This window comes from Podarcis muralis, chromosome 14 (assembly GCF_964188315.1).
Source record: "Podarcis muralis chromosome 14, rPodMur119.hap1.1, whole genome shotgun sequence".
Lineage (NCBI taxonomy): Eukaryota > Metazoa > Chordata > Lepidosauria > Squamata > Lacertidae > Podarcis > Podarcis muralis.
The window spans coordinates 26,675,931-26,701,805 of NC_135668.1; the positions used below are offsets into that span (position 1 = coordinate 26,675,931).

At 41.1% G+C, this 25,875-nt stretch overlaps 1 protein-coding gene across 3 annotated transcripts; it reads left to right on the forward strand.

The window, feature by feature from the left end:
* On the forward strand, nucleotides 1-25,522 carry CLPX (caseinolytic mitochondrial matrix peptidase chaperone subunit X). Of its 3 annotated transcripts, none has more exons than XM_028707175.2 (14): nucleotides 1-214; nucleotides 3,322-3,446; nucleotides 4,665-4,782; nucleotides 11,939-12,093; nucleotides 12,612-12,771; nucleotides 14,132-14,173; nucleotides 15,799-15,975; nucleotides 17,130-17,294; nucleotides 17,520-17,608; nucleotides 18,347-18,511; nucleotides 20,205-20,504; nucleotides 20,803-20,895; nucleotides 22,483-22,589; nucleotides 23,745-25,522. In XM_028707175.2, exons 1-14 carry the CDS (start codon nucleotides 145-147, stop codon nucleotides 23,833-23,835), a joined length of 1,857 nt encoding a protein of 618 aa, XP_028563008.2. In that variant the 5' UTR covers nucleotides 1-144; the 3' UTR covers nucleotides 23,836-25,522. The 3 variants fall into 3 exon arrangements, with proteins under 3 accessions (XP_028563008.2, XP_028563007.2, XP_028563009.2); XM_028707174.2 differs by having other exon boundaries at nucleotides 2-214; nucleotides 3,286-3,446; XM_028707176.2 differs by lacking the exon at nucleotides 14,132-14,173 and having other exon boundaries at nucleotides 2-214; nucleotides 3,286-3,446.
* Nucleotides 25,523-25,875: the final 353 nt, after the last annotated feature.

Genomic DNA, 25,875 nt, shown 5'->3' on the forward strand with positions numbered 1-25,875 from the left:
CGGGAGCCGCAGTTCCTCAGGGGCCTGTGACGCCACACAGGTCGTCGAGAAGGAGGCTGTCGGTGGGGTCGTGGAGAAGGCCGAGCTGTTTACGCCAGGCGCTCTCTCCCGGCTGGAAGGAGGAGGAGGAGCGGGGCCACGGATATGGCCGCCTGTAACACCTGCGCAGCGGCCGCGCGGCTCCTCAGCTCCTCGCTGCCGTCCGCGCGCAGAGGTAACGGGGGTGGGGCAGCCCTTTCCCCTTCTCCCCCCCCCCCCAACCCAGCTCACCCTGGTCGCGGCCTAGAGCCGGCCCCCTCCCGGCCCCTCAGGTAGGCCTTGGCCCCGCCCTTTACAAGCTAGGCCTGCCCACCCCCCAAAATATCCCCCACACCATTTATTTACGGTTATTTTTTTAATCAGCTTCTGCGTCGGGTTTAATTTGTTAGTATCCAGCAGTTTCCAGAGGAGTAGGATTTGTTTATTATAGCCCATCAGGCTTCCAGATGGATGCAATTTAATTATTATCTGTCAGCTTTCAGAGGGGTAACCTGTCCTAATAATGTCTTGCAGCAAAACAACAAGGTTTGTATCCAAATCCCACTCAAAAGTAGGCCCGTTGACGTTAATGGGCACGATTAATTCAGGTCCATTGACCTCAGTGGGTCTACCCTGGGTACGTATAACTTAATGTTGGGTACAATTCAAGGATTGTATTGTGTGGCACCTTCAGTGCTATCCTAACCATGTATCTTTGCTCAACAAGTATGTCCTTTTGAGTTTAGTGAGGCTTTAGCCTAGGAAAAGTTTGTTATGGCATAGGCTTTCATGGAACTGAAGCCCAGTGTGCCAGAATGTGTAGATTAAATCTACATAAATTGTGTATTAGCTGTTTTTAAAAAACATAATTCATTAATTATACTTTGAGTCAGTGTACGAAATAAGACCAAAACTGGTCGTGAGAAAATAAATATAACCATAAAATAGATTCAAAGAAACTTTATAAAAAACAATTGGAGAGCCTTTCCTTGCAAGGATTGGGGTGTATCATTAGTTCTCTAGAATTCTCTTCCATTAGAAGTGAAGCAAGCTCCGGCATTTTGTTTTTGGTGTTTGTTGAAAACATTTCTCCCAGGCCTTCCCAAATCTGTTTATTTTTTATCTTGTTTGGTCTTGTTATTTCTTGTTTACATTTTTATTCTGTTTTATGCTTTGTATACCCTGCTCCGGTATTCCCTGAATGTAGTTTATAAATTCTGGAATAAATTAAAAGCTCAAATTTTGGTTGAAATTTGCCACAAATTCTCTAGGAGGCTTTTAGGCTGGGTCCATAGTTTATTTATTACCTAATTGCTGGCCTTCGGTATATGTTGTAACCCTGTAAAGTGTCTATGTATCTTTTCAGGCAGGGAAAATAAACACCATCCAAAGGTGGGGTCCAACAATATATTTCCTTAAAAAAAGTAGCAACAAATGCTTCATCCACCCATCCCCCTTTGTAAATTGAAATAAGAGGGTTGATAATACTGATCTGCCTAGCAGAGGAGTTGTTAAGAGTACTGAAGTAACCTCTGTGAAGTGCTTTCAACTCCTTAAATGAATTATCTTTGTTGGAAGCCGCCCAGAGTGGCTAGGGAAACCCAGCCAGATGGACGGGGTACAAATAAATTATTATTATTATTATTATTATTATTATTAAAGCAGAATTCTAGGTGTATTTATACAGATATCATTCCCATTGGTTTCAAAGTATATTTAGTATTTGCAGCCTTACCCCTACAATTCCATGCAGAGTTACCTGTGTTTAAGTGCCACTGAATACAGTGACACTTGCTTCTGAGTAGATGTACTTTGGATTGCACTGTTAGCCTTTGTTGCTTATACACCTTTTGTGAGGCTGCTTTCCTCCTGCAGTTTATTTTGTGTTAAGCATGTATCTGTGCTGTTGAAGCCCAACCAGCTGAAATCACACAAATTAAACTTATGGAAGGCAGAGAGCTTAAAAGCTCTTTCTGCAATGTGTTTTCCTGGTTTGGAAAGAGCTTTTATCTCTCCACCCTGCTTACTGGGCTCTGGGAGGTTCTCACAACAGAGCCCAGTAAGCAAGGTGGAGAGCTTAAAAGTGCTCTGCCTTGTTTGGGGTGTAATACCTGTTTGGTACACAGGCTCTAGAAGGTAACATTGCTTGCTTGGGGCAGTTCCAAGGGGGTGGCTTGATTATACGTGTTTTTACAGACTATCCCTGAAACATAACCCACATGCAAGTTGACTGTACTAAGAGTTTGTTTAATTTTGTTGTGTTTTTTTATTTTTTGTAAGATTCCTTGGTTTGATTTTTAACATTTAAAAAGGTAGGACATATAAATGTCTGAGCACATGTTATGTTTATACAAGAGGGCTGTCTAACACATGGGAAGACTGTTTTAAGTTGCTATGTATCAACTCATTCCGTGCAGTACATATGTTGATTTCTTTCAGATTTGGAAAAATGGGTAAACTTAGAATCTCTCAAAGAAAGGTTACCAAACATTGTTAATAGAAAAGGTTTTATTTTTCATTAATCACCTCTTAACTTTCAGCCTACTGACTAAACTTTACTGTCACTGATTAATCAGTGGCCCTCCAGATGTTGGACTCTAGCTCCCATCCAAGGGTGTCCAAACTTTTTTCAAAGAGGTCCAGATTTGATAAAGTGAGCATGCATGAGGGCTGACCAAAATTGTCAACCTTTTTTTAGAACTGCCACAGGGGCAGGATTAAACCAACTGATGGGCCAGATTAGGCCCCCGAAACGGACTTTGGACTTGCCTGCCTAGGCCATTTGTCATACTCGCTGGGGCTGCTAGCTTTCTGTTCATAGCCAAAGGCAGTGAATCTCTATTCTTTGTGAATCTTCTGCATAATGACCCAACTGCATACATATCCATATTGGAGTGTCTCACTGATGTCCTTACATCTGATTTAGGAGCACCATGACAACGTTATTCTCCAACCAATAGGTGAGCCTGCAGCAGGTCTTATCGATATGGCAACACATCTGCTCCAGTCCCACTACCTCAACAATCACTCTGATCCTAAAACAATTTGCACATTGAATGAGGACACACTCCATATGATGAACACTTGCTCTTTGATAGCTGTGGAAGGTGAAAGAGTCCTTTGGTCACAACCTTTGGTGGAAATGAGATGCAGTGACTTCATTGGAGCAAAGTTCCTAATAAGTGACTTTAGCTGGATTGATAGTAGATTGTCTACAATGTGGGCTGAGTTTGTTTTGCAAAACAAAAGAATTTGTTTCTTTTGCAGGTATTACATGTGGCCGTTCTTGCCTTCCTGTTTTAGGAATAATTGGGACTTTTGAAGCACGGTCACTAAGAAGTATTCCCTTGAGAACTTTCTCTGAAACACCGGCATATTTTGCTTCAAAGGATGGTGCAAGCAAAGATGGTTCAGGAGATGGGAGTAAGGTATGCAAGCATTTTCCGTAGACCTTGTTCTTCCAAAAAAAGTGTTCACAGTACTTAGGTTTTTCTCTTTTTAAAAAACCAAAATTTAGAAGCTTCCTAAAAACTTGAAAAGAAATTATTCAGCATGATTTCTGGCCACAATTTGAATCCATGCTTCTGCTATTTAAGTGAATATATTGTATAGCAACTGGATAACACTAAATTGGGAATGACTGTGTAGAGATGCCATAAAACCATGGATAAAGACCCTGATGCACTGCAGATAGCCTTATGAATGAATCCAAGTTGCTTGTGCATGTGAACGCTCAAATCCTGATTTGGATTCTAGACGATGATACATAGTTTGACATGATGTCTGAGTTGAGCCAAGGAAGCTTAGTTATAAAATCATAAAAATTGGTTCCTCTTTAAATTCAATACTTTGGGGTATGTGTGTTGTTTCTTTCCTGACAAAACATGTTTAAATTGTGGAGGGCCTTTTTGAGAGAGAGAGAGAGAGAGAGAGAGAGAGATTAGCTTTGAAACACAAACCTTACATCAGGGATCATTATTGTCAGGCACCTGTCAAAGCCTGCACCCTTCTGAGGCCCCACTGCCTACCCCCAGAGCCTCCTGGCCCTGTTCCTGCTCCTCCTTGCTGTCGCTTCAAGTTGACTTGCATTCTCTGTTCATGTAAGTAGTGACAGGAATGAGGAGACGGAGCAGTGATTTGCGCTTCCCCTCTGGGAAGTTTCAGGATTGGACCTAGGGGGAAGGGGCAAGCAGAAGGGTAGCCATGAGACTGGCATGGAGCCCCCCCCCTGCTCTCCTAAATCTAGAATCGACACTGTTTATAGTTTCACAAATTGCTGTGCCACTTCCAGACTGCTTTAGTTTTTTTATCTGTATAGTTTTTTCATCGATATTAATGAGAAACCTCTTCACATGAATGATTAATATTTTAGTGAGCTAAGAAGCTTCTCAGAAATATATGAGAATACACAACACTTTCACAGGGTGAACATGGGTGTCATGTTTGTGTAGAAAACAGCAGGGAAATTTTGGAGTGATGTGGTTGGGCGGGGGTGGGTGGACAAGGTAAAACCAGACACCTTGTTTCTAGTGGGTGAACATGCTGACAGAGGCAGGGGCGAGGAGGAATAATGTAAAGTGCAGCAAGTTTGTAAATCTGTTGCCTGGCTCTAACAGTCCAAATCCTGTTTTATTTACTTCCATTAGAAAACTGTTAGTGAAGGCAACAGCAAGAAGTCAAGTTCTGGAGGCTCCGGCAAAGGCGGAAACCAGCTGCGTTGCCCAAAGTGTGGTGACTTATGCACACACGTGGAGACCTTTGTGTGTAAGTTGTAGCAGGGCTTTTTGGGGCTCTGTAGATTGACTTCGCATTTTTTGTGAAAATTATTTATAACTTAGGGTTTTTAAAATTATTCCTTCTGAATGATAAGTTGCATGTGTGTGTGTTTAACTATGTGTAAGAGCTGATTCTGGAACAGGTTGAAGGTGACATCCCAGGAGTTGGAATAAATATCTTATAGCCGTGTACAGTATGGCCAATATAAACCTTGCCCCTTGCTATTGTGTTTCTTCTGTTCTGCTGGATCATCTCAGTTCTGAATAGAGAGCCTTAATGGTGAGCAAACAGCAAAGTATGCATCTTAAAATAATAATAATGATAATAATTGCTGCTCATATTCTCCAGCAACCTGATTCTACATTTTCGGGTTCCCAGTGGGTTAAAAAATGGAATCCAGGCAGTGCTTTTTTCTGGGGGGGATGCATACCCCTAAACATTTTGTGAATCTTTGTACTTAAGTCCATTTACTGTATTTATTTTTCCCGATTTGAACTATAAAATGGTGATTTTCTTGAGTCAAAATGAGAGTACCCCTAAACATCTTTTAAAGAAAAAAAGCACTGGATCCAAGAAACCTCTTGTTGGGCACCTGACCTGTTCCTACTTTCCTACTAACTTCTCAGGAATCCTGTTGGACCTGCTGCTTGCTGCCTGTGCCTCTCCTCATGTGTCAGGTCCATGTTTGTGAGGTGGAGTTGTAAGAAGCAGGATTTTGTTAGGCATAATTGCAAGAAGATTAATGGCTTCCCAGGGTTTTCCTCCTTGGCATCATCTTGGGTCTGCAGCAGTTGATAGATAGACAGGTTTTCCTCCACCGAAGGGGTGGGGCGTGATAAAAGGCACTCCAGGGTTTTGAGAGAGGAGAGTTGCACCTTATCACTGCAAACACTGACTCAGTCCTTTTTCTTGCAACTAACAGCTTTCAACATGCCCAGAAAGCAGAGTCAGAATGAATTTTCTTTTTTTCTAGCTAATGTTGCATCAGAAATATAAATGGGCTTCTCCCAGTAGTCAAGATGGTTGGAAGTAGGCAAGATTATTTTTGTGTTGACACCCTTAATCTCACTTGAGGAGCTAGTGTCTTTTAGGAGGATTTAAGGGATAAGTTTCCACATGACAGTTGAATTTCTCACATGTCTTTTTTGTCTTTCCTGACTGAAGTTCAGGGTGGTAAATGGCAGGGGGCTTTCCCATTTCACTTCACAACAATCTAGTGAAGTTGACTGTTGTGTAAGTGACTGTGTGTGACCCAAAGTTATTCAGTTTGTTTGGAATATTGGTAGCTTGTTTGTTTAATTTTTTTGCTAAAAGGCTCCCAGGTGACTAGGAAACTATTAAGACCTATATAAAAACATAACAAGTATTTATTTGGCTAATTAATTAATATTAGTTAGCAGCAGCAATGATCACAGCAGAAGAAACAAAAAAAGGCACTAGTCAGAGCCTCCTAATGGCCCCCAGGAAGCTGCCTTTATACAGAGTCAGACCTTTGGTCCATCTACTGTTGTCTGCACTGATTGGAAGCATCTCTCCAGTGAGTCTCTCCCAGTCCTGCCTGGAGATGCCAAGGTTTTAACCTGGATGCTGTACCACTGATCTGCAACCCTTTCCCTCAGGACAAGGGCTAATTTGGCCTGCTGTTTTGAAGCCATTCTAAGGAATATTGAAGTTTATGATTGAATGGTGAGACAGTATCCACTACCCTATGCTGGCTTATAGCATCCAAAAACAATGTTGTTGTTGTTGTTAGATAGGCTTGTCTGCCTATCATTTCCTTGAAATAGGGATCTGGAACTGAAATGTGAACTTTGCAAGAGTGATCTGTCAGCAGATTTCTTGTTTTCTGCTCTCTGTGTGATATTGCCTGAAAACTCAAGTGGGTAGAGATGTTGAAATAACATTTAATATTCAGGGCTAGAAAAGTATGCACCAAGGCCCATGGTTTGGAGGTGGGGAATAGAAACAGGAAATTAAGAAGTTTAATATTTTTACAAACCAGTACAGGATGTGGAAGTATCTATTCAGCTATGCATGCCTCCGTAGAAGTCATTCCAGCGCTGTGTCAGTGGAGACAAATGTTACATCAGAATAAGCCTGAGCTTTCATGGTCTCTTGACTCTGCACAAGTTCTAGTAGTAAGAATAGTTAGCGGTTGTAGTACAAAAAGCCATCTAATTGGAAGATTCCCTCCACTCTAGATGTTATCTGAGATCTTTCCGTGTGATTCAGTAGTCTACCTTTTACCTTCCCTTGAATGTAGAGCTGTGGAAAGTCTTGTTCTCCTTCCACCTGGATTACAATTTTTTCTGGCAATTCAGTTACTTGTGGCTTGAACTGAAATTATGGTTTTGTTACCACACATTACATATGGTTAATTAGTATACCAAAGCCAAGAACTATTTTCACCCAAAAGAACTATTCTTTTGTTTGTTTGTTTATAATGTGAAAGCATGTCGAATCACAAGTGTTTCCACTATGAAACAATATATTTCAGAGCATCTCTCCTAATACAAATCTTCCCTTCACTCTTCACTTGAGACCTCCTGAGGCAGGTTCAGAGGGTTGCAACAAAGGAAAGGGCCTTTTCAGTTGTGACTTTCTGCTTGTTGAATGCTGTTCCGCAGTGAAGTCCATCTGGTGCTATCAGTAACATCCTTTTGGTGCCAGGTAACAACTTACGTCTTCTCCCAGGCATTTGACACATTAGGGTGATTTTGCTCTCTGTTGATAGCATGTTTCTGCTGCTGGAGTCTTTTAAACCATCCTCTCCATCTCCCTTCCCTCTTGCTACTCAAGGCAAGAAAACCTCCCAGGACTGCAAGACAAGTAGTGCAAAAATCTAACTAGCTGGCTGAACCTCTCACTGCTCAGCAAAGGGGCCTTGAAGTTGGGGGCGGAGAGAGAATCATTTTAAACTTCTAACCTAAATTATTACTGTTACCATTCTGCCATTGCAGTCAAAAATGAACATGATTGTTATTGTTGTGTTTAACTCCTTTTTTACTTCTAGATTTTATAAACCTGCAGATAGCCCTGATTTGGGGGATCAGGTATACTTCACCACCAACCCCTACAGTTCATATGTGCAAAATAGTTCAGACCCCATGGAGCCACACAGCTAACAAAAACACAGGTGCCAGGTTCCACCCAATGTGTGTGTGGGGGGGGGCGGCACGCGTGTGTGACGTCATACAGCAGAAGGCGGCCCAACAGAGCTGTCACTGCTGTGGGAAGGCCTGATTGGGCCTGCTGTTGCTGCTTTCAGTTCTGCTGTCAGTTAATTGTCACTCAAAATTTTTTTGCATTTCATTTTCCTTTGACTTCTACCTTCTCTACATTTTCTCCTCCCCCCTTGTTTATACACACATATATAGCATCATCTCATTGACTTAGACTCCAACAAGCATAAATAAATTGCCAACAAATATAGTGTGGGTTTCTATAGGTCAAAAACAAGTTTGCTGTGGTACTGGACTATGTGATCTCAGTTATCAAAAAGCCTTTAAAGGTACAAAGGTCTGAAACTGCATTTTTCATGTGACTGGTCTTAGACGCAGAGGCGGTCATGCTTCTCTTCCTGGGCTTGAGGGCATTTGAGGACCACAGGTGGAATCTGGGTGGAGCTTAGGTTGCGCATTGCTAGAGCTCTGTAGAATAGACAGAGGAGAGAGGCATTGGCTTTAGTAGACAGTTTTGTTTGTTTCGACATTTATGGCTTTATCCCTGCTGGGACTTTTGGAACACAAATCTTCTCAGCAGGGCCCGACTAATTACAATCTAATTAACACAGTGTCTGCTGCATCCTCATGCTGCTTTGTTCTGTGCTGTGGAGAAATCTTCCTCATCCGTGGAACACGGACACGCTTATTTTCTGGATCACAGAGCGATAGCATACATAAATGGGAAATACAACCCTGATGACAAAACTCTGTTGTTGTTTGCGTGGCTGTGCACTTGTGCTCTTGGACACACAAATAAGATTATCCTACACAGGAGAGGTGCCCCCTCCATTTCTAGAGCTGTGGCAGCGTGTTAGGCTCATAATGGGTCTTCAAGAAAGAAGCAGAGGAAAGTTATGTAGTTGAAAATATAGGGACAGGAGGTTTGGGCAGTGACCCAAGGTCCCTGTCTTTCTAGTATCTGGGAAAATAGAAACTCCCATCTATTCTGTGCTCTGTGACTCTATCACAGATATTTGTTTATTGGATTAATATAATTCAGGAAACAAACTGGGCATGCCTGCGGCGCCTACATCCCTTCTTGCACTTTTCTCATTTGTGTATAAAGTGTGGGTATGTCTGTGTTCTACATCAAAAGGCACAGAGATGACAGAAGCTGAACCCTGCACCACCTCCTGCCTTATCTCACTGTGCCTCATTGCTTCAGGTGCTTCCCCCCCCCCAAAAAAAGTCCAAGTTGCTTTGGAATTGGAACCAGGCACATTAAAGCTGGAAGCAAGCAGGCAGGGAAAGGTTCAGCTCTGTGAAAACTTGGTTGTGAAAATTAGACCCCTTTGCCCCGCTTCTATTTATTTTTTTACCTGACTTGTTAGTTGCTTCTTACCCGAACGTCTCCAAATGACTTACAGGGCATTAAAAATATACATATAAGCAATATATTAGAATATTAAAACAGATAATACAATGCACATAACAGCCACAGAAGGCTTGGCAGCACACCCGTGATTAATTTGTTTGTGAATGGGGCAGACACATGAGCAGCCAATAATGTTGCCCACATCTTGTCTAGCTTGGCCCAAACTGGCTTCCCCTGATCATATTACAACCCTGTGGAATTCCAGTACCTATCTTTGTGATACAGAGAGAGCCAGTTAAACGTGGCATTTGTACATATGAGATCACATATTTGCAGATGCAATCAAATATATCGCTTCACTTGCTCTACATTTCTTATTCTGTAAGTCAGACCCCAGTATTAAGGTACTTCTTTTTTCCTGCTCTGAATCAATTATCTCATCTTTCAGCTAAACTGTCCCTACTTAGAACCAGATCTTAACACATCGGTTCCCAAATTTTCTTTCCCACAGACCTCCTGAAAATTGCTGAGGGTCTTGGCAGGTGGACCACTTTATGATTTTTCTGCCTTTTGTAGCAATTTTAATGCACTGTGCTAATTGTTGTATGATTTTAAATTGATTGCTTCTTTTACTTCCTATATATTGTGAAATATAAGAAATAAAAGAAGCAATAACAATACATTTAGATCAGTTCAAATGTTTAATGTGGTGGATGTGCCATATCCTATGTTCAGTTACAAATCCAGACATGCTGTTGACTAAAGCTTATAGGAACCCCTCCTATAAGATATCCATGTTTACTCATCCCATAATATTAAACAAAGTGTCATTTTTGAGGAAGTAACTGTTGCTTCTTGAAAGAAAAATCTAATAACTCTTTGCAGTTGTTGCTCTTCCCCATTTATCTCGGTACACAAAAATGCTTATCAAATATAAGCCGCTTTGCATCCCAGCAAAACTGGAAGCTTCAGGTCCTGCTTGAGTGTTGTCTGTTTTGGGAAACATAGTTAAAACAATCCTAGTAATTAAGTCATTAAAAATGTCGAGAAAAAGCCAGTTGGGAAAACAACACAACTTGAAACTGTGTTGCTGAATAATAAGCCTCTTGTCCTCAGAGAATGCTCCTAGTGCTTCACAAAGTTAGTTTTACATCAGGAAAGACTGGTGTAAGATTTCTTCCTGGAAAGTAGAAAGGATTTGCTGACCTCCTGTTTCAGGCCTTGGGCTCTTAGCTCTAGTTACACTTCACCTGTCCAAAACGTCCTCCAGCATATAAGTGCCTTGGGAGTCTGTTTGGGCCCCATTCTACATGCTGGACACAGGATCGCGGTGTTTACTGCACAGTTAGTATGACTGAGCAGTTGCGAGTGGGGAGATTTTCCCTCTTGGGTTGAGAGGGCAACACCCACTAATGAAGAGACCAAGTTTAGAGCTTAGTTTATTGTATTTGCTTAACAGTTTCCCATCCAGACGGTGCTTTACAAAAGCCCCCTCAGACACATAGAAAAAAAACCCTGATGTTTTGTATTGTGTTTTCTAAGCTAAAGGTTCCTTGGATGCAGAAAACTGAGGTGGTATTCCTTGATTCTTTTGAGACAGTGAACTGTGTAGTTTTTTCAATGTATAATAGTGGCTTGCTGGCCTCGGCAGCACTTCCTCTTACCAGGGTGGGGCAGGGTAAAAGTGGAGCAACACAGGCCCACTGGCGGAGCCAGTTGTTTGGAAATCACTTGTAAGATTTGAGTTTAAAATAGAACCTTGGTTAAATCCTATAATATTGAAGGGTTTTTTTTGTTGTTGTTGTGCATGAAATGGCTCGTTGGTGCTATGCTTTGGAAGATAAACTGAAAAACATGAACTTATAAACCAGGGTGAGGAATCTTTTCAAGCTTGGAGCTACATTCCTTTATGAACAACCTTCCATGGGCCACATGCCAATGATGGCTGTGGCCCAAAGCAAAAGCAGGTAGAGTCAGATCTGGCAAGAGGTAGGACTAGCCCTCCCACACTCTTGCACACACCGCACACTCACATATGCAAGCACACCATGCACATATTCATATTTGCACTCTCTCTCACGTGTGTGTGTGTGTATGTGTGTGCACACGCATGCACACACACACACATGCAGACTGTCACTATTTTCTCCCTTCCCCAGTAATGGGACTTGAAAAGTCTAATTTCCAGTGGGAGGCAGGTGATTTTCATGAAGATTGCAGCTGGGTGTGGGGCTTCTTGGAAGGTAATCTTCAGGCTCAATTGCCATGAGGTGGGCTAGATATTTTTAGGAGGGGGATGTGCAGCACATAGAGGGGGAGAGGGGTATCCAGTGATCCCCTCAAGTGCCTCCCTGCACAGCGGTTTTGCTTAAAAACAGCCTCCCATTTGCTCCAGCGGTAGGTTGTTTTCAAGCTGCAAATGGAGTGGGGAGGGGAGGCTTTAAGCCAGAAGGAGCAGCCAAACCATGGGCCAGTCTTCCACCCACACTCTAAAGCATTCCAATTGTCCCATAAGTTTTTACTTGCATTAATCCACTCTTAACTGCTGGATAAATCAGTTGTCACTAAATAACTATTGTCTCGTTTGTGTTTATGCCCTTTTCAGCTTCTACCCGCTTTGTGAAATGTGAAAAATGCCACCACTTCTTCGTCGTGTTGTCAGAAGCGGATTCCAAGAAGAGCATCATTAAAGAACCGGAATCTGCAGCCGAAGCTGTGAAGTTGGCCTTCCAACAGAAGCCGCCACCTCCACCAAAAAAAGTAGAGCCTTCTTTCTTTGACTGGACTTTGATTATCTTGCCTTGAAGTTTCGTGACTTGTTTTTTTCACAAAGCCAAACAAAATTCTGCTTTATTCTGCTTTCATAGCGTGATATCCAAGGTTAGTCATACTCTGTATTAGACCCAATGAAGTCACTGGACTTCTCTTAAGTATGGCTTACATTGGGTATCGCCCATAAGCTTCATTTGTCCCTTTAAATTTTCTTAAAGGGTTTGGGAAGAAAAACAGGGCTCTTGATGCAGTTCAGCAATATAAGCCCACCACCACTACTTTAAAAAATCCCTAGTTTGTGTGCTCCCAGGATTTGGGGAGGAAACCAAAGACCTTGGCTACCTTCAAAGGATAAATTTTCCTGCAAATATATATATTGGGAATTTAAGTGTGGGATTTTCCATCACCCCACTGGAAGTGAGTTTAAAGTGATCAGTATTATTAACTAAACATCCTTTGGCCTTGAGGGGATCCGTTGACTATTTCTTTTCTCTTTTTTCGGCCAGATTTATAACTACCTCGACAAGTATGTTGTTGGCCAGTGTTTTGCCAAGAAGGTGCTTTCGGTCGCAGTGTACAATCATTATAAAAGAATCTACAACAATATCCCTGCCAACCTGAGGCAGCAAGCTGAAGTTGAAAAGCAAACTTCCTTAACACCAAGAGGTTTGTTTTTCATATTACATTGTATGTGCAGATATGTCTGACACCATCAGTCATGTGGTCTCCTCCCTGTGTGATCTTAGTGCCAAGTGGCAGTTAAACAGTACACATTCTGTTATCGTTTCAGTGTTGGTGATTTGTCCACAGGATAGACAGATTATTGGCAACCCAAATTATTTGATTGTTTCTGCCTCAATTTTTGCACTCTTGCAGTTTAACAGGGAGTTTTTCTTTCTTAGAACCTTTTTGAAAGCTGACTTTTACTTACGTACTTATCATACACTATATTCTTCCTTCAATTTTTTCAACACATGAGAATCAAAAGGTAGAATCCTTTTAAGTAATAGGTTTGAATAAGTTGCCTTCGTTAAAGGAATATTGGGGCAAGAATATTCTTAATGGACAACTAGATTTATTTGCGTATAAATTATCATCCCTGATATAGAACAAAAGTAATGTTATTTCAGATATATGGAAAGACAGCCCAGAATACAATGGTGGGTAGTATGCATGGAACAAAAAAACTACTTTAACTCTCCTGTGCTTAGGGGGCAAAGTCACTTTAATCCAGCATCACAGAGTGGACCCTAGTTCACTTTTAAAATTACATATGACAGCAGGTGATAGTCATATGGTAAACTCATTGAAATGAATGAACTTAAGTAAATTAAGTATATTGGTTTCAGTGAGTCTACTCTGATAAGGACCAGCATTGCTTGCTACCCAGAAACACTAATTGAATGCTAAAAATATATTAAGGGTTCTTATCATGTTGGAGCAGATAAATTTACACCTGGAGATAGATGGCAGCTGGAGAGTGTGATCTCTTATGGATGCGCCTATTTCTGAAATTGAGCGAAGTTTCAAAATGACAAATATGTCTTCTGTTCCCGGAAAAAGTCAAACGTCCAACTGGCTCATAAGAGAAGTGTCTGACCCATTTAATGCTGTTAAATTTTAGCAAGGCTTCTTTTTCTTTCTTTTTCTATAATACACCTTCTGATTACATATGTATAAGATTTGCACTGCAAGTGTAGAGTTTTTGTGTGTGTTCATTTTTTGTATCTCTTGCTTTTCTTAATCCCAACTCCATTTTAAAATTACAAATACTAATATCAACTCTTTAGCATAACTATTTTAATACTGACTTCCATTCCTTTTTTTTTTTAAGATAAAAAATTAGGGAGGCTGTTAAAATTCTGAATGTTTGCGGAGGAGTTTTCTTGCAATATAAATTAAATCAATTGTTCCATAAACCTGTATTCAGAAGAGGGCAAGAGGTGAAGAAAGTGTCATGCTTTTCTTTTCATTTATACATATATAAATATATGTATCGTATTACTGTTTTCATCCTCTCTCTTAGAATTAGAAATCAGAAGACGGGAGGATGAGTACAGATTTACAAGTAAGTGGGCTCTCCTCATGTCCTCCTCTGCAATATCTCCTTGCCTGAATTGAACCATGAGCAGTATTTTAATTGTGACTCTGTAAAAATAATACAGCAAATCCAGACTGCATTCATTTTCTAAATAGCCACTCAGGCCTAGTTGTCACTGAGGTAGAAAACCTGAGAGCCAGTGTGGTGTAGTGGTTAAGAGTGGTAGTCTCGTAATCTGGGGAACCGGGTTCGCGTCTCCGCTCCTCCACATGCAGCTGCTGGGTGACCTTGGGCCAGTCACACTTCTTTGAAGTCTCTCAGCCCCACTCACCTCACAGAGTGTTTGTTGTGGGGGAGGAAGGGAAAGGAGAATGTTAGCCGCTTTGAGACTCCTTAAAGGGAGTGAAAGGCGGGATATCAAATCCAAATTCTTCTTCTTCTTCTTCTGTGTCTAGAGCTGCAGTTTTACCCAGGACTAAGCCTGATTGAATTCTGCAGGACTTACTACTTAGTAGAAATGGTCAGCATTGTGCTATAGCTGTATTACTTCAGGTTGGGTTGTGGGAGAGAAGCCCATGTGATAGAAAGCTCCAACATTATTGGGGGCAGGATACCTACATATAGAAAACTATCATGTCAGGGAGAAGGGTACTGGTGGATTGCTTTCTAGGGGTGCAGAATTTATTTTTTTGATGTAGTATGATCCAGACATGTGAGCCTTCACCTGCAATCTGCAGTAGTACAGTCCAGACACAGGTTGGCTGTGAGAACAATACCTCTGTGTTTCCACCAGGAGTGAGTTACCTGTTAACCTACAGATGTAGTGGGATTACTACAAATCCCATCATCTTTGATGATTGGCCATATTGGCTGTGGCTGATGGAAGTTGGAGTCCCAACAGAATCTGGAGATCAATGGGTTCCTCTTCTGTGATTTAGGGAGGGTCTTAAAAGGAGGATGATTTGGCTTTACTTCAACACGGTGTGTTGAAGGCAGGTAAAACCTCCTCAGAACTTCTAGAAATATTTTTAATACTTGATATGTGAGTGAAAGCTTAAACTTCCTGTGGATCTGATACTAACAATGGCTGTGATGTGAAGTTTAGAGCTTAGATTATTGTGCAGTTCCAGCATAGAGTCACTTAATTTAAATTACAAAACTAAAGAAGTATCCAGTGAGGTATGTCTAAATGTCAAATTCTTTCCTTTCTTGATGGGCCTGAATTAAAAGAAATTCTTGCCTGCGATATTTTTATTGGGTAACTTTTTGCAGAGTCACTATCATGGATCTCTATTATCCATTTAACATTTAACATTTTTCCCATTACTGTGGCACCTGAAGGACTTCAGATTACCTTCAGAAGAAAATTTGCCTAAAAAGTAATTTGTATGGAAATGGGAAATGAGAAACTTCCACTTCAACTAGAATATTTCTGATCTCTTTATTCCAAAATATTTGTTAGAATCTAAATCCTCCCATGATGATGTGTGTTGCAATCTGGTTTTCAGATGCTATGGTCTCTCTCGATTTTCAGGTAGATGGAACAATACTTGGAGTTGTCTGGAAAAATATGTGCATGTTCTGCAGGCTGTCTCAAACAAATCTAGATTGAGTCAATTTGATTCTCAGTTAATTTGACTTGTACATTTCAGAACTTCTCCAGATTGCTGGTATTAGCCCCCATGGCAATGCTTTGGGAGCGTCAATGCAGCAGCAGGTGAACCAACAGATGCCCCAGGAAAAGCGAGGAGGCGAAGTGTTAGATTCAACTCATGATGACATCAAGCTTGAAAAAAGTAATATTTTGCTGCTTGGACCAACTGGATCAGGTTTGTAAGGGCGTGTTGCACCTTGTTATAACATTCAGGTTGTTAGGTAGATTGTTATGTACTGTATTTTTCGCTCTATAAGACACACCAGACCATAAGACGCAATTAGTTTTTGGAGGAGGAAAACAAGAAAAAAAATATTCTGAATCCCAGAAGCCAGAACAGCAAGAGGGATCACTGCGCAGCGATCCCTCTTGCTGTTCTAGCTTCAGCGATAGCTGCGCAGCCTGCATTCGCTCCATGAGACGCACACACATTTCCCCTTACTTTTTAGGAGGAAAAAAGTACGTCTTATAGAGCAAAAAATACGGTAAATTACATCAGTTTTGAGCAAAATTCTAGGAAGGAGTTCTAGGAAGCTCTAGGAAGGAGCTTTACATGGGGACTAGCTACCCTTTAAGTTGACTGAGTTCCTTTTTAGGGAAGAACAGAGAGAGAGAAGGCAGTTTCTTCCTGAAGAAGTGTACTTCACATCTTACAGAAGTAGCTATCACGCTGACAGTTTTTCTGAGTCTAATATTTCATTAACATTTAGATTCCATCTGTCCAATATGGCAGTCAAGAGAAGCTGCAGAGATTGCTCCAAATAGCAGCATGCCTGTAATAGCTTAAAGGCAAAGTTTTTAATTCAATAATACACATACCACTGCATCTAGTGTTATAAACATATTGTAAACTAGGTGCTGATAATATCATAAGCTGCTTTTATTTATTTTTATTTATTTATTTCAAGGAAAATGTAAATAAAGTAATGGACTTGGTATTGTACCCTTCATATTAGCAAGAAAATTGTAATGGTCTCTTTACTTAATCTTGTAACCCTTCCTTTGGACTATAAATGTATGTGTGTGTGTGTGTGTGTGTGTTTTAAATAAAAAGTTGACCATAGCATTGTAGTCATTTTTGCAAAAATGAAATAAATATGCACAACTTTATTGGATTAGTATAATGGTATTCCTTAAGTGCCTGCTAGTTGTATAATAAACCTTGTAGGCATAAAATGGTTGGGCATGCCAGGTTACCTGAATTTCTAGATCTGCTAGTACAAAAGCAAATATCACTGGTAGTTGACTCCTGCTGGAAAATAATTAAATTTTATAAAAATAAGCCATTAAGTGAATGTTAATAACATATATATATATATATTAACCTAGGTAAAACCCTGCTGGCTCAGACTCTGGCAAAATGCCTGGACGTCCCTTTTGCAATCTGTGATTGTACCACTTTGACTCAAGCAGGCTACGTGGGAGAAGATATTGAGTCTGTTATTGCAAAACTACTGCAGGATGCAAACTACAATGTAGAAAAAGCTCAGCAAGGTAAAATTGGGCCCTTCTTCCCGCTGGAGGTGCCAGTAAAGCCTCACATACATTTTTAATTTGTTCTTTTAATGTTTGGGTTGTTCTTCTTATGCAATAGGCAGCATTTCATAACACTGCCACAGCATATTGTTCTATTTTTAAAAAAGATGGCCTTCACTGTGTACAGATTGTCCTTCTTGCACAACCCAAATGCTCTTCACATTAATTGCCTCTAATTTACAGGAATTGTTTTCTTGGATGAAGTGGATAAGATTGGCAGCGTGCCAGGCATTCATCAGTTGCGTGATGTGGGAGGAGAAGGCGTTCAGCAAGTGAGTATTGAGAGCTTTGCTGCTGCTCTTTCAGGAACTATCAAGCTCTAGATAGACTGTCCTAGTTTGCATGTAACATTAAGCCATACTTTATTTCAAGAGTGGAAAGCCGCCAATCTGCAGACGAAATGTGGCCCTCCAGGCCTTCCAGTTTGGCCCAGCTATCAGAAAGCCATACCCACTCACTGCTCACCAAGGAGTTTGCAGGGGAAGCTCCAGGAGTAGAGTTTGAAGGCATACTCCCACCCCATTGCTTGAGGCATTCAAAAACCTGCCAGTTTGGGGGCACTTCGACATCCAGGCTGCGGCAATTGGCTCTGGGGTGGCTTAGGACTTCATGGCTGCCATGACAAGCATGGAGCTGTCTCAACATATCATTGGCAGACCACGCTCTGGACATTGTTTTCTCAACTGGGCAGGAAGAGGGTGGGAGGTATTGACATCAGTCCCTTGCCATGCTCCGATCACTTCCAGTTGAGGTTTAGTTCCTCACTGCCTTCTCCCCTCTGCAGAAGCAGGGGACTTATTAGGATGGTCTGCCCTCAGAGGCTGGTAGATCCAATGGGTTGCAGACAGCTTTGGGGATTTTCCAGCTGATATGACTGGTGCTTCTTTCAAAGCCCTGGCTGACTTGTGGAAACATCCAAATGGCTCAGGTTGTTGACTCAATCACCCCTGAGCACAAGGTTGCCATGTCATTGTGAATACATTGCTAAACCCTCTCCTGTTTTAACTTAGGGCTTGTTAAAGTTACTGGAAGGGACAATTGTGAATGTTCCAGAGAAGAACTCCCGTAAATTACGTGGTGAGACTGTGCAGGTTGACACAACCAACATCCTCTTTGTGGCTTCTGGTGCTTTTAATGGTCTTGACAGAATCATCAGCCGGAGGAAAAATGAAAAGGTAAGGAGACGTGGAATTAAAAGTGTACAATTTTGTCATGCAAGGTAAAAGGGACGCGGGTAGCACTGTGGGTTAAACCACACAGCCTAGGACTTGCCGATCAGAAGGTCGGCGGTTCGAATCCCCGTGACAGGGTGAGCTCCCGTTGCTCGGTCCCTGCTCCTGCCAACCTAGCAGTTCGAAAGCACGTCAAAGTGCAAGTAGATAAATAGGTACTGTGCTGGCAGGAAGGTAAACGGCGTTTCCATGCGCTGCTCTGGTTCGCCAGAAGCGGCTTAGTCATGCTGGCCACATGACCCGGAAGCTGTACGGCGGCTCCCTCGGCCAATAAATCAAGATGAGCGCCGCAACCCCAGAGTCGGCCACGACTGGAGCTAATGGTCAGGGGTCCCTTTACCTTTACCTTTAGTCATGCAAGGTACACTTGGTTTTAACTGCTGGTAGCTATTCTGGAAAGGATCGGAGCCATTGTGCTATGAAATACATTACCCAAGGCCTTCCGTGGCTGGCATGTTGTTGCAGACCCAAAGTGGCTGCCTTTCAGCGTTTTTCATTTATTTATTAAATTTGTATACCACCCGTCATTCGTAGATCTCAGGGTGGTTCATAACATATAAATACATGATAAAAATACAAAAGACATAATAAAAACAAGAACGAAAAATCAAATCTGTCCCGATTGCCCAATGTCAGAAACATTGAGAGAGAGAGAGAGAGAGAGAGAGAGAGAGAGAGAGAGAGAGAGAGAGAGAATCTCTATAGATCACAGCAACTCCCTCTCCCTGACCCTCAAGTCTTCCCTGATGGCTGCACCAAGTACCCCGGTGGGCACAACTGGGTGAGACCAACTCCACTCTGCTCACCCACCCAGGTCTCAGTGACACAGACCAGAACTGCCTCCTCATCCACAATCAGATCATGGTTGAGGGAGGTCTTAACTCCAAGCTGACCTGGCATTCAACAACTGCAGCTGTTATCCCTATAAGGATGGCACAAGGGTGAGCTGCCACCCATTTGGCTTATCTAGCACACTGGATTATACTTTTTATTCACAACTGCAGAACATATAAATGCCTATATTTTGGCTTTGCTAAGGGTTGAGGGTTGTGTTTTTATTTTTAGCCTGGCGATCCCATGTGCTTATCTTCCAAAGGGCACTTTCCAGTATCAACATGTGGTCAGGTTGACATAACTACATATGGGCATTTTAGATGATGAAAAATGTTACTGTTCTATAAAACTCTTTAGTTCTTGACAATTATAATACTTTTATATTGAAAAACTAGAGCCGCAAGAACTCGTGCATATAGTGACTGCTGCATTGGGCTATGGGTTCAAATCCCACAAGTTGTGTGTTCAAATCTCGCAAATCCCATTCATGAGCCACAATCAACCTACCCAACCTCACAGGGTTGTTGGGAGGTTGAAATCCCACTCTAAGCTCATTGTGGAAAGAGTGGTAAAGATTTCACATTTTTCAAATGCTGTTCAGGTAACAAGGTGGTCAAGTCGAAATAAATTAAAAATAACACACACAAAACTGTCCAGTAGCACCTTAAAGACCAGCTAAGGTGGTTAAGTGTTCCACCACGTATTGTTGTGTCTAGTCAAATACAAGATAGATATACATAATGTAATTGGGACTTTCTTCTTAAATGCAGTCTATATTTCTCTCTTTTTTTGGTCTTTGCAGTATCTTGGCTTCGGAACTCCATCAAATCTGGGGAAGGGCCGAAGGGCTGCAGCAGCTGCAGACCTGGCTAATGTAGGTGGAGATTCCAGCACTCAGCAGGATATGGAAGAAAAAGATCGCTTGCTTCGGCACGTGGAGGCACGAGATCTTATTGAATTTGGCATGATCCCTGAGTTTGTGGGGCGTTTGCCAGTGGTGGTTCCCCTGCACAGCCTTGATGAGAAAACCCTTGTACGGATTCTTACTGAGCCTCGGAATGCAGTGATTCCCCAATACCAGGCATTATTCAGCATGGACAAGGTTTGGATTTTCTCTTGCTACTTGAGACTTGTTCAGGGCTCTTTCTTGTTACCAGCATTTTGTTTCCAAAAGAGCAGGACTCTCTCTTGGACACATTAAAACATTAGATTGATTTTTTTGGGGGGGTGTGATTAATTTGCAGATCTATTAAATGATGACTGCATTACCTGCTGAAAAACAAAAGAAAAAATGACTCCAAATTTAATTTATGCTTGTCCAAATGCAATTAGAGTTTCCATAGGGAGGAAGGAAGGGGGGGGGGGACTACAGAGTGTAACTTTTGTCTTGCATTTTCCAGTGTGAATTGAATGTTACTGAAGATGCCCTAAAGGCTATAGCCAGGTTGGCCTTAGACCGCAAGACTGGTGCAAGAGGTCTTCGATCTATAATGGTAAGGCTGATTTCTCTTCACTTGTATCAATGATCTAGGACATAACCATTAGTTGTGTTTATTGAAATCCCACTGTCTGCCCTGGGAGGTGAATCACAGAGAGATTTTTAGAAATCAGATCATTAGTGGCTCAGTTACCCTTGTTAAAAAACAAAAACAATCTTCCCTACAGCTTGAAATCTCATCTTGGGGAAAACATTTTCAGCCTAGCCCATGCTACCTAAAGACTTTCCAACTTGCAAAGCCTTCCTAGCAATCTAAAGTGATTCAGTCCCAAAGAGACTGTGCCATGTGATAGTTCTACATGTTCTGGAAGAAAGACTGAGTTTAGACACTAAAATATTTGTTAACAGTACTAAAAGGAGTGGTGTCTGAAGCTATAGAGCGGCTGCTTTATTACGATGACAGCAGTATGTATTTACCTAATGCTGGGGTTCTTAAATGCCAAAATTACAAGACTAGTATCAGACAAAGATGTTATTGGAAAATGAATATGGGCATTATGAGGAAGCTCATATCTTATGCAATCTTTTTGCAAACAAATGGGAGTCTTCCTATGCAGTAAGTGAAATCAAAAGCATATTAATGGTGGTGCTAATTCTATTCCCATCGTGGTGGAAATTGCTTTTCTCATTGACTGTATTCTGGATCTTTATTTTGTTGACAAAGTACTTCTTATTTTAAATAAAAGGGGGAAAGGTATAAATGTGTAATCAAGTCAAAGAGGCGGAAAAAGCAAAAACAAAGATTGATTTGGAGGAAGAGCAAGACTGGCAGGGAATTAATGTTTGGCCCAAAGCAGAGAACTGAAGGTTGCATAAGAAGCAGCTTTGAAGCAGGGCTGGCCTGGAATGGCTAGAGTGGAATCTGCAAGCGTAATTACATCTTAGACAACTTCCCGCACATGCATCATTTAAATGAGTTGCACAACAGCTCTACGGTCCTGTGCAGCTCGAGTGGGTTTTGCACAGAACATTACCAGTAGATCCTGCCCATAGGTCATTTATGTCTGTCTTCTATTCCGTCACCCATGCTGATTTCAAAATCTACCACTTTGAAGCACTTGTTTTACCTTGCCTTGTGGTAGGGCCATTTCTTAAGAAGCTGCTCAACACCAAGTCAGACCATTGGTCCATCCAGCTCAGCATTGCTAATACAGACTGGCATCAGGTCTCTGGTGTCTTTTCTCATGCCTACCTGAAGATGCTAGGGAACCTGCATGAGACCTGCATACAAACCATGTGCTCTGCCACTGAGCTACAGCCCTTCCACCTTGTTTTTAAGGTGGAGTTAGAAGAAAGTAGCTATGCTGATGGCAGCCTTGGCAAGTAGCATTGTGATAGGATTCCTGACAAATGTCTGTCAACTAAGTTCTCAACTTACTCAGCTACTAAGTAGAGATGTTGACATGAATGAACATTATACTGTCCATTAATTTCAATAGGTTTACTATAGTAACTTGGTTGGCTACTGGCCTAAGCCTCTTTCGGGCAGAGAAGTGGTTGTAGCAAACGGTCTATTGCCAGGTGTTCATTGGAAGAGGGATTATGTGAGCAAAACCTTGATGCTTATTCTTCTACCCTTTAGGAAAAGTTACTGCTGGAACCCATGTTTGAAGTACCCAATTCTGACATTGTATGTGTGGAGGTCGACAAAGATGTCGTGGAAGGAAAGAAGGATCCAGGATACATCAGGTAATGTCAGGTTTTCAACACTAGTTTGGGTCTGATGCAAAAATAAACAAAAACACTTTTTCGCAGTTACTTTTTTCCACAGTTATTTTAGATACTTTTAAAAATTCCAGTTATATTTTTAAGCTACCTTTTACAGTAGATGGCTGCTTAGCATTTAACACAAACTGGCTGAACAAAATGGCTAATAAAGATTCACATTTTTGTATTTTCACGTCAAAGGCCAGATTTATGCATTTTCAGTAGGCCAATTGGAAGCAGGAATCTTACTGAAAGCTGTCATTTTGAAAGGACACTAATTTTAATAATAATGTGAGGGTTTTTTAAAAAAGCAATAAGCCTTCAAAGAGCAGCATACTTTACTTTATATTTAGAGTAGGAAGTAACCATAGGTGACCATCCAGTCAGGTCTCCTGATTCAGTTTGAGTCCATTATTTCCGGTGTGCGTTGCTAGGATAAAAAGATTACAAGAAGTGCAGACTTAAGTTGCCATTTCATTTTTCATTTTCTAATGGCCTTTCAAGACAACAGTCCACAGAACTCTGATTCTCTCCTTGATCCAAGGGACCAGTAGATCGCTTCTTCTTGAACAGCAATTCCACCTACTTTGTAGCAATTTTCTTTTAATAGTTATTTATTTGCTGCTGTTCTGCTAAAAGTACTCGGAGAAAGAGCCATTGTTTCTGCATGCAGACTCCCTTTTTCCTTTGCTGCCAGTCAGTGAACCAACAATCTGATTCAGTACATGACAGTTTACAACGTCCCTACTATAGAATATAATTTGGGAGGTAAAATTGTGGTCCTGGGGATCAGTATCAAAAGCTCAACTGGGCTGAAATGGCTCCCTGTTCTAGACATTACATGGAAGTAGAGTCATACCTCATGTTACATACTTCATGTCACGTTTTTTCAGGTTGCATCCCGCGGCGACCCGGAAGTACTGGAAAGGGTTACTTCTGGGTTTCGCTGCTTGCGCATGCGCAGTAGCACTAGATCACGCTTCGCGCATGCGCACAAGCGCCAAATCACGCCACGCACCTGCGCAGATACGGCGCTTCAGGTTGCGGGCTTTTCATGTTGCAAACGGGCCTCCGGAACGGATCCCCTTTGCAACCAGAGGTACCACTGTATTTGATCCTACTTGTGTTTAATTGCAGGGCTCCAGCTAAAGATGCTTCTGAAGAAGAATACGATTCAGGAGTAGAAGAAGAAAACTGGGCTCGCCAAGCAGATGCTGCAAACAATTAAATGCTGTCAGAATACTCTGCAGAAAATGCACTTAATGGGGATTTTGTTTTTAAGACCACATCCGGCTTTTTAGCCTATTTGATAACATTGGATCTCTCCTGAATATGATACATGTTCAGAAAATGTTGGCAGCGCTAATGGAAATCAGATCAAGTATTTTGCGTAACATCACACTGATTTATTTTTTTTGGTGGACACTTGGACTTCAGTGACATAATGTTCAGAAATGAAATGTATATTATATTTTGTTCAGTTAAAAAAAAATGCTCTCTTTTTTAGTGCTGAGCTGAAAAGGTGGACTCCCCTTGTAAAATTCATCCCTTTCTCCTTTGGGGCACTTTTTTGGCCATTTATTACCACTGGGAGCACTGAAGAGTTGATGCACCCCCTCCAAAACATACACACAAAACCTGCACTGTATCCTACAGTTTGATGAAGGCAGCAGTGCACTATTGCAACCCTCTTTTCTCAACTTCAGTCAGCTGCAGCTGGTGCCATTTTTTGTTCCAATTTAGATTTCATCTTAGTAGCAATGACATAGCCAGATCTGATCAACTACATGCCTGTGTGACAACAGTCACCGCGGTCAAACAATGCTAATACATTGAAATAACGTTTTCCCATCATACAACAAAAATCTGGCTGCATCATTGTTACTAGGGAGCAATGGGAAGGTTATTTTTCAAGCTGTGAACCAGTACAAAAAAAAAAAAGATTTTGAGGAAACATCAGGCCCCCTCAAAAGCTCCTTTTTTCTACTGAATGCATTTCCTGAAGAACTTTCAGCTCAGCCCTAGCTTTTTCAGTTCTAGAGTGCAATGCAGGTATTGCCAATAGTTGAGGAGTTTTACAATAATTATACTACACAATTTGAGCAGGGAAACATAACACACAAATATTTTGAACCTACTTTTGTTTGAAAGACCATTCAGTATGCACTAAATATCTTTTCTGCTTTAAATGCAGTGGGTGCTAGAGGTACTTGTTTCACTTATAATGAAAACTGCCCTTAAAAACTGGATATGAAAGATTTAGGACAGTACTTTCTGGTCCCCAAACTCCACATTAGTCAAACCAGCGGGATTGCTCTAGAATAAACAGGTTGTGGATTGACCTTATTTTAGAGCAAACTTAATGTAATGTATTAATAATAATTGGATATAATACCAAAGGGTTCATTCATTTTTACTTACCTTGATTAAATATCACATGTAGGTTTTGGAGAGAAAAATGGATATTACGAGAACAGATGAACCAGGAACTTGCTATACCTTTTTTTGACAGAACAAAGGTTTACAGGAAGAAATAGACCATAGAATATAGAAAATTCTATGCCAATATTTTAATATAGTACTTTTTATTGAACGTACTGGAACCATCATGCATCAGTTTTTTGGTGCCAGGTATTTTTCCCAGCCTACCTTCTTATAACATTAAGAGGCACAAGAAAGTAGCATATAATTGTATAATATTTTTCATGTAATCAGTAGTCACTGTTTGCACAAAATTCTTATTTAAGTTATAAGCTTAAAACGCCGGTCTGCATCTTGTTATTTTAAATCTTTTAGCAAAGCAAAGATTGCTTTGTTTTAAAAGTTAACTTGATCCTTTAGTAAAGTATTTGTAAAAACACAAAAGGACGTGTATGTTTTTGATTCATTTCTGAAATTAAAATCTGTACCTAAAAGCTTGATGTCCTGCCTTCATGTTGAGGTGTGCTTATAAAAGTTTTGCTGAACTAGGTTCCATTTACACACTGATAGAATATTTTTTAAACTTGACACTGGCCACCAAGTGCGTTGGGTGGGTGTAGCAACTTGCTGCTTGATTCTTAATCCTTTCCAAGCTTATTATGAATGATTCTTCTTAATTCTGAAGTTGCAAGCTGCTAGGCAATGAGACTAGAAACTGGTGTAATGCCTCCAAGAGCTCACAGACATTAATGGTTTCTTAAAACCCATGTGGTTTGAAGCAAGAGAAGCAAACTAGGTGTCCCATGGTTTAAAAATAATAATTGCAGCGTCCCGTATCTACTACTGT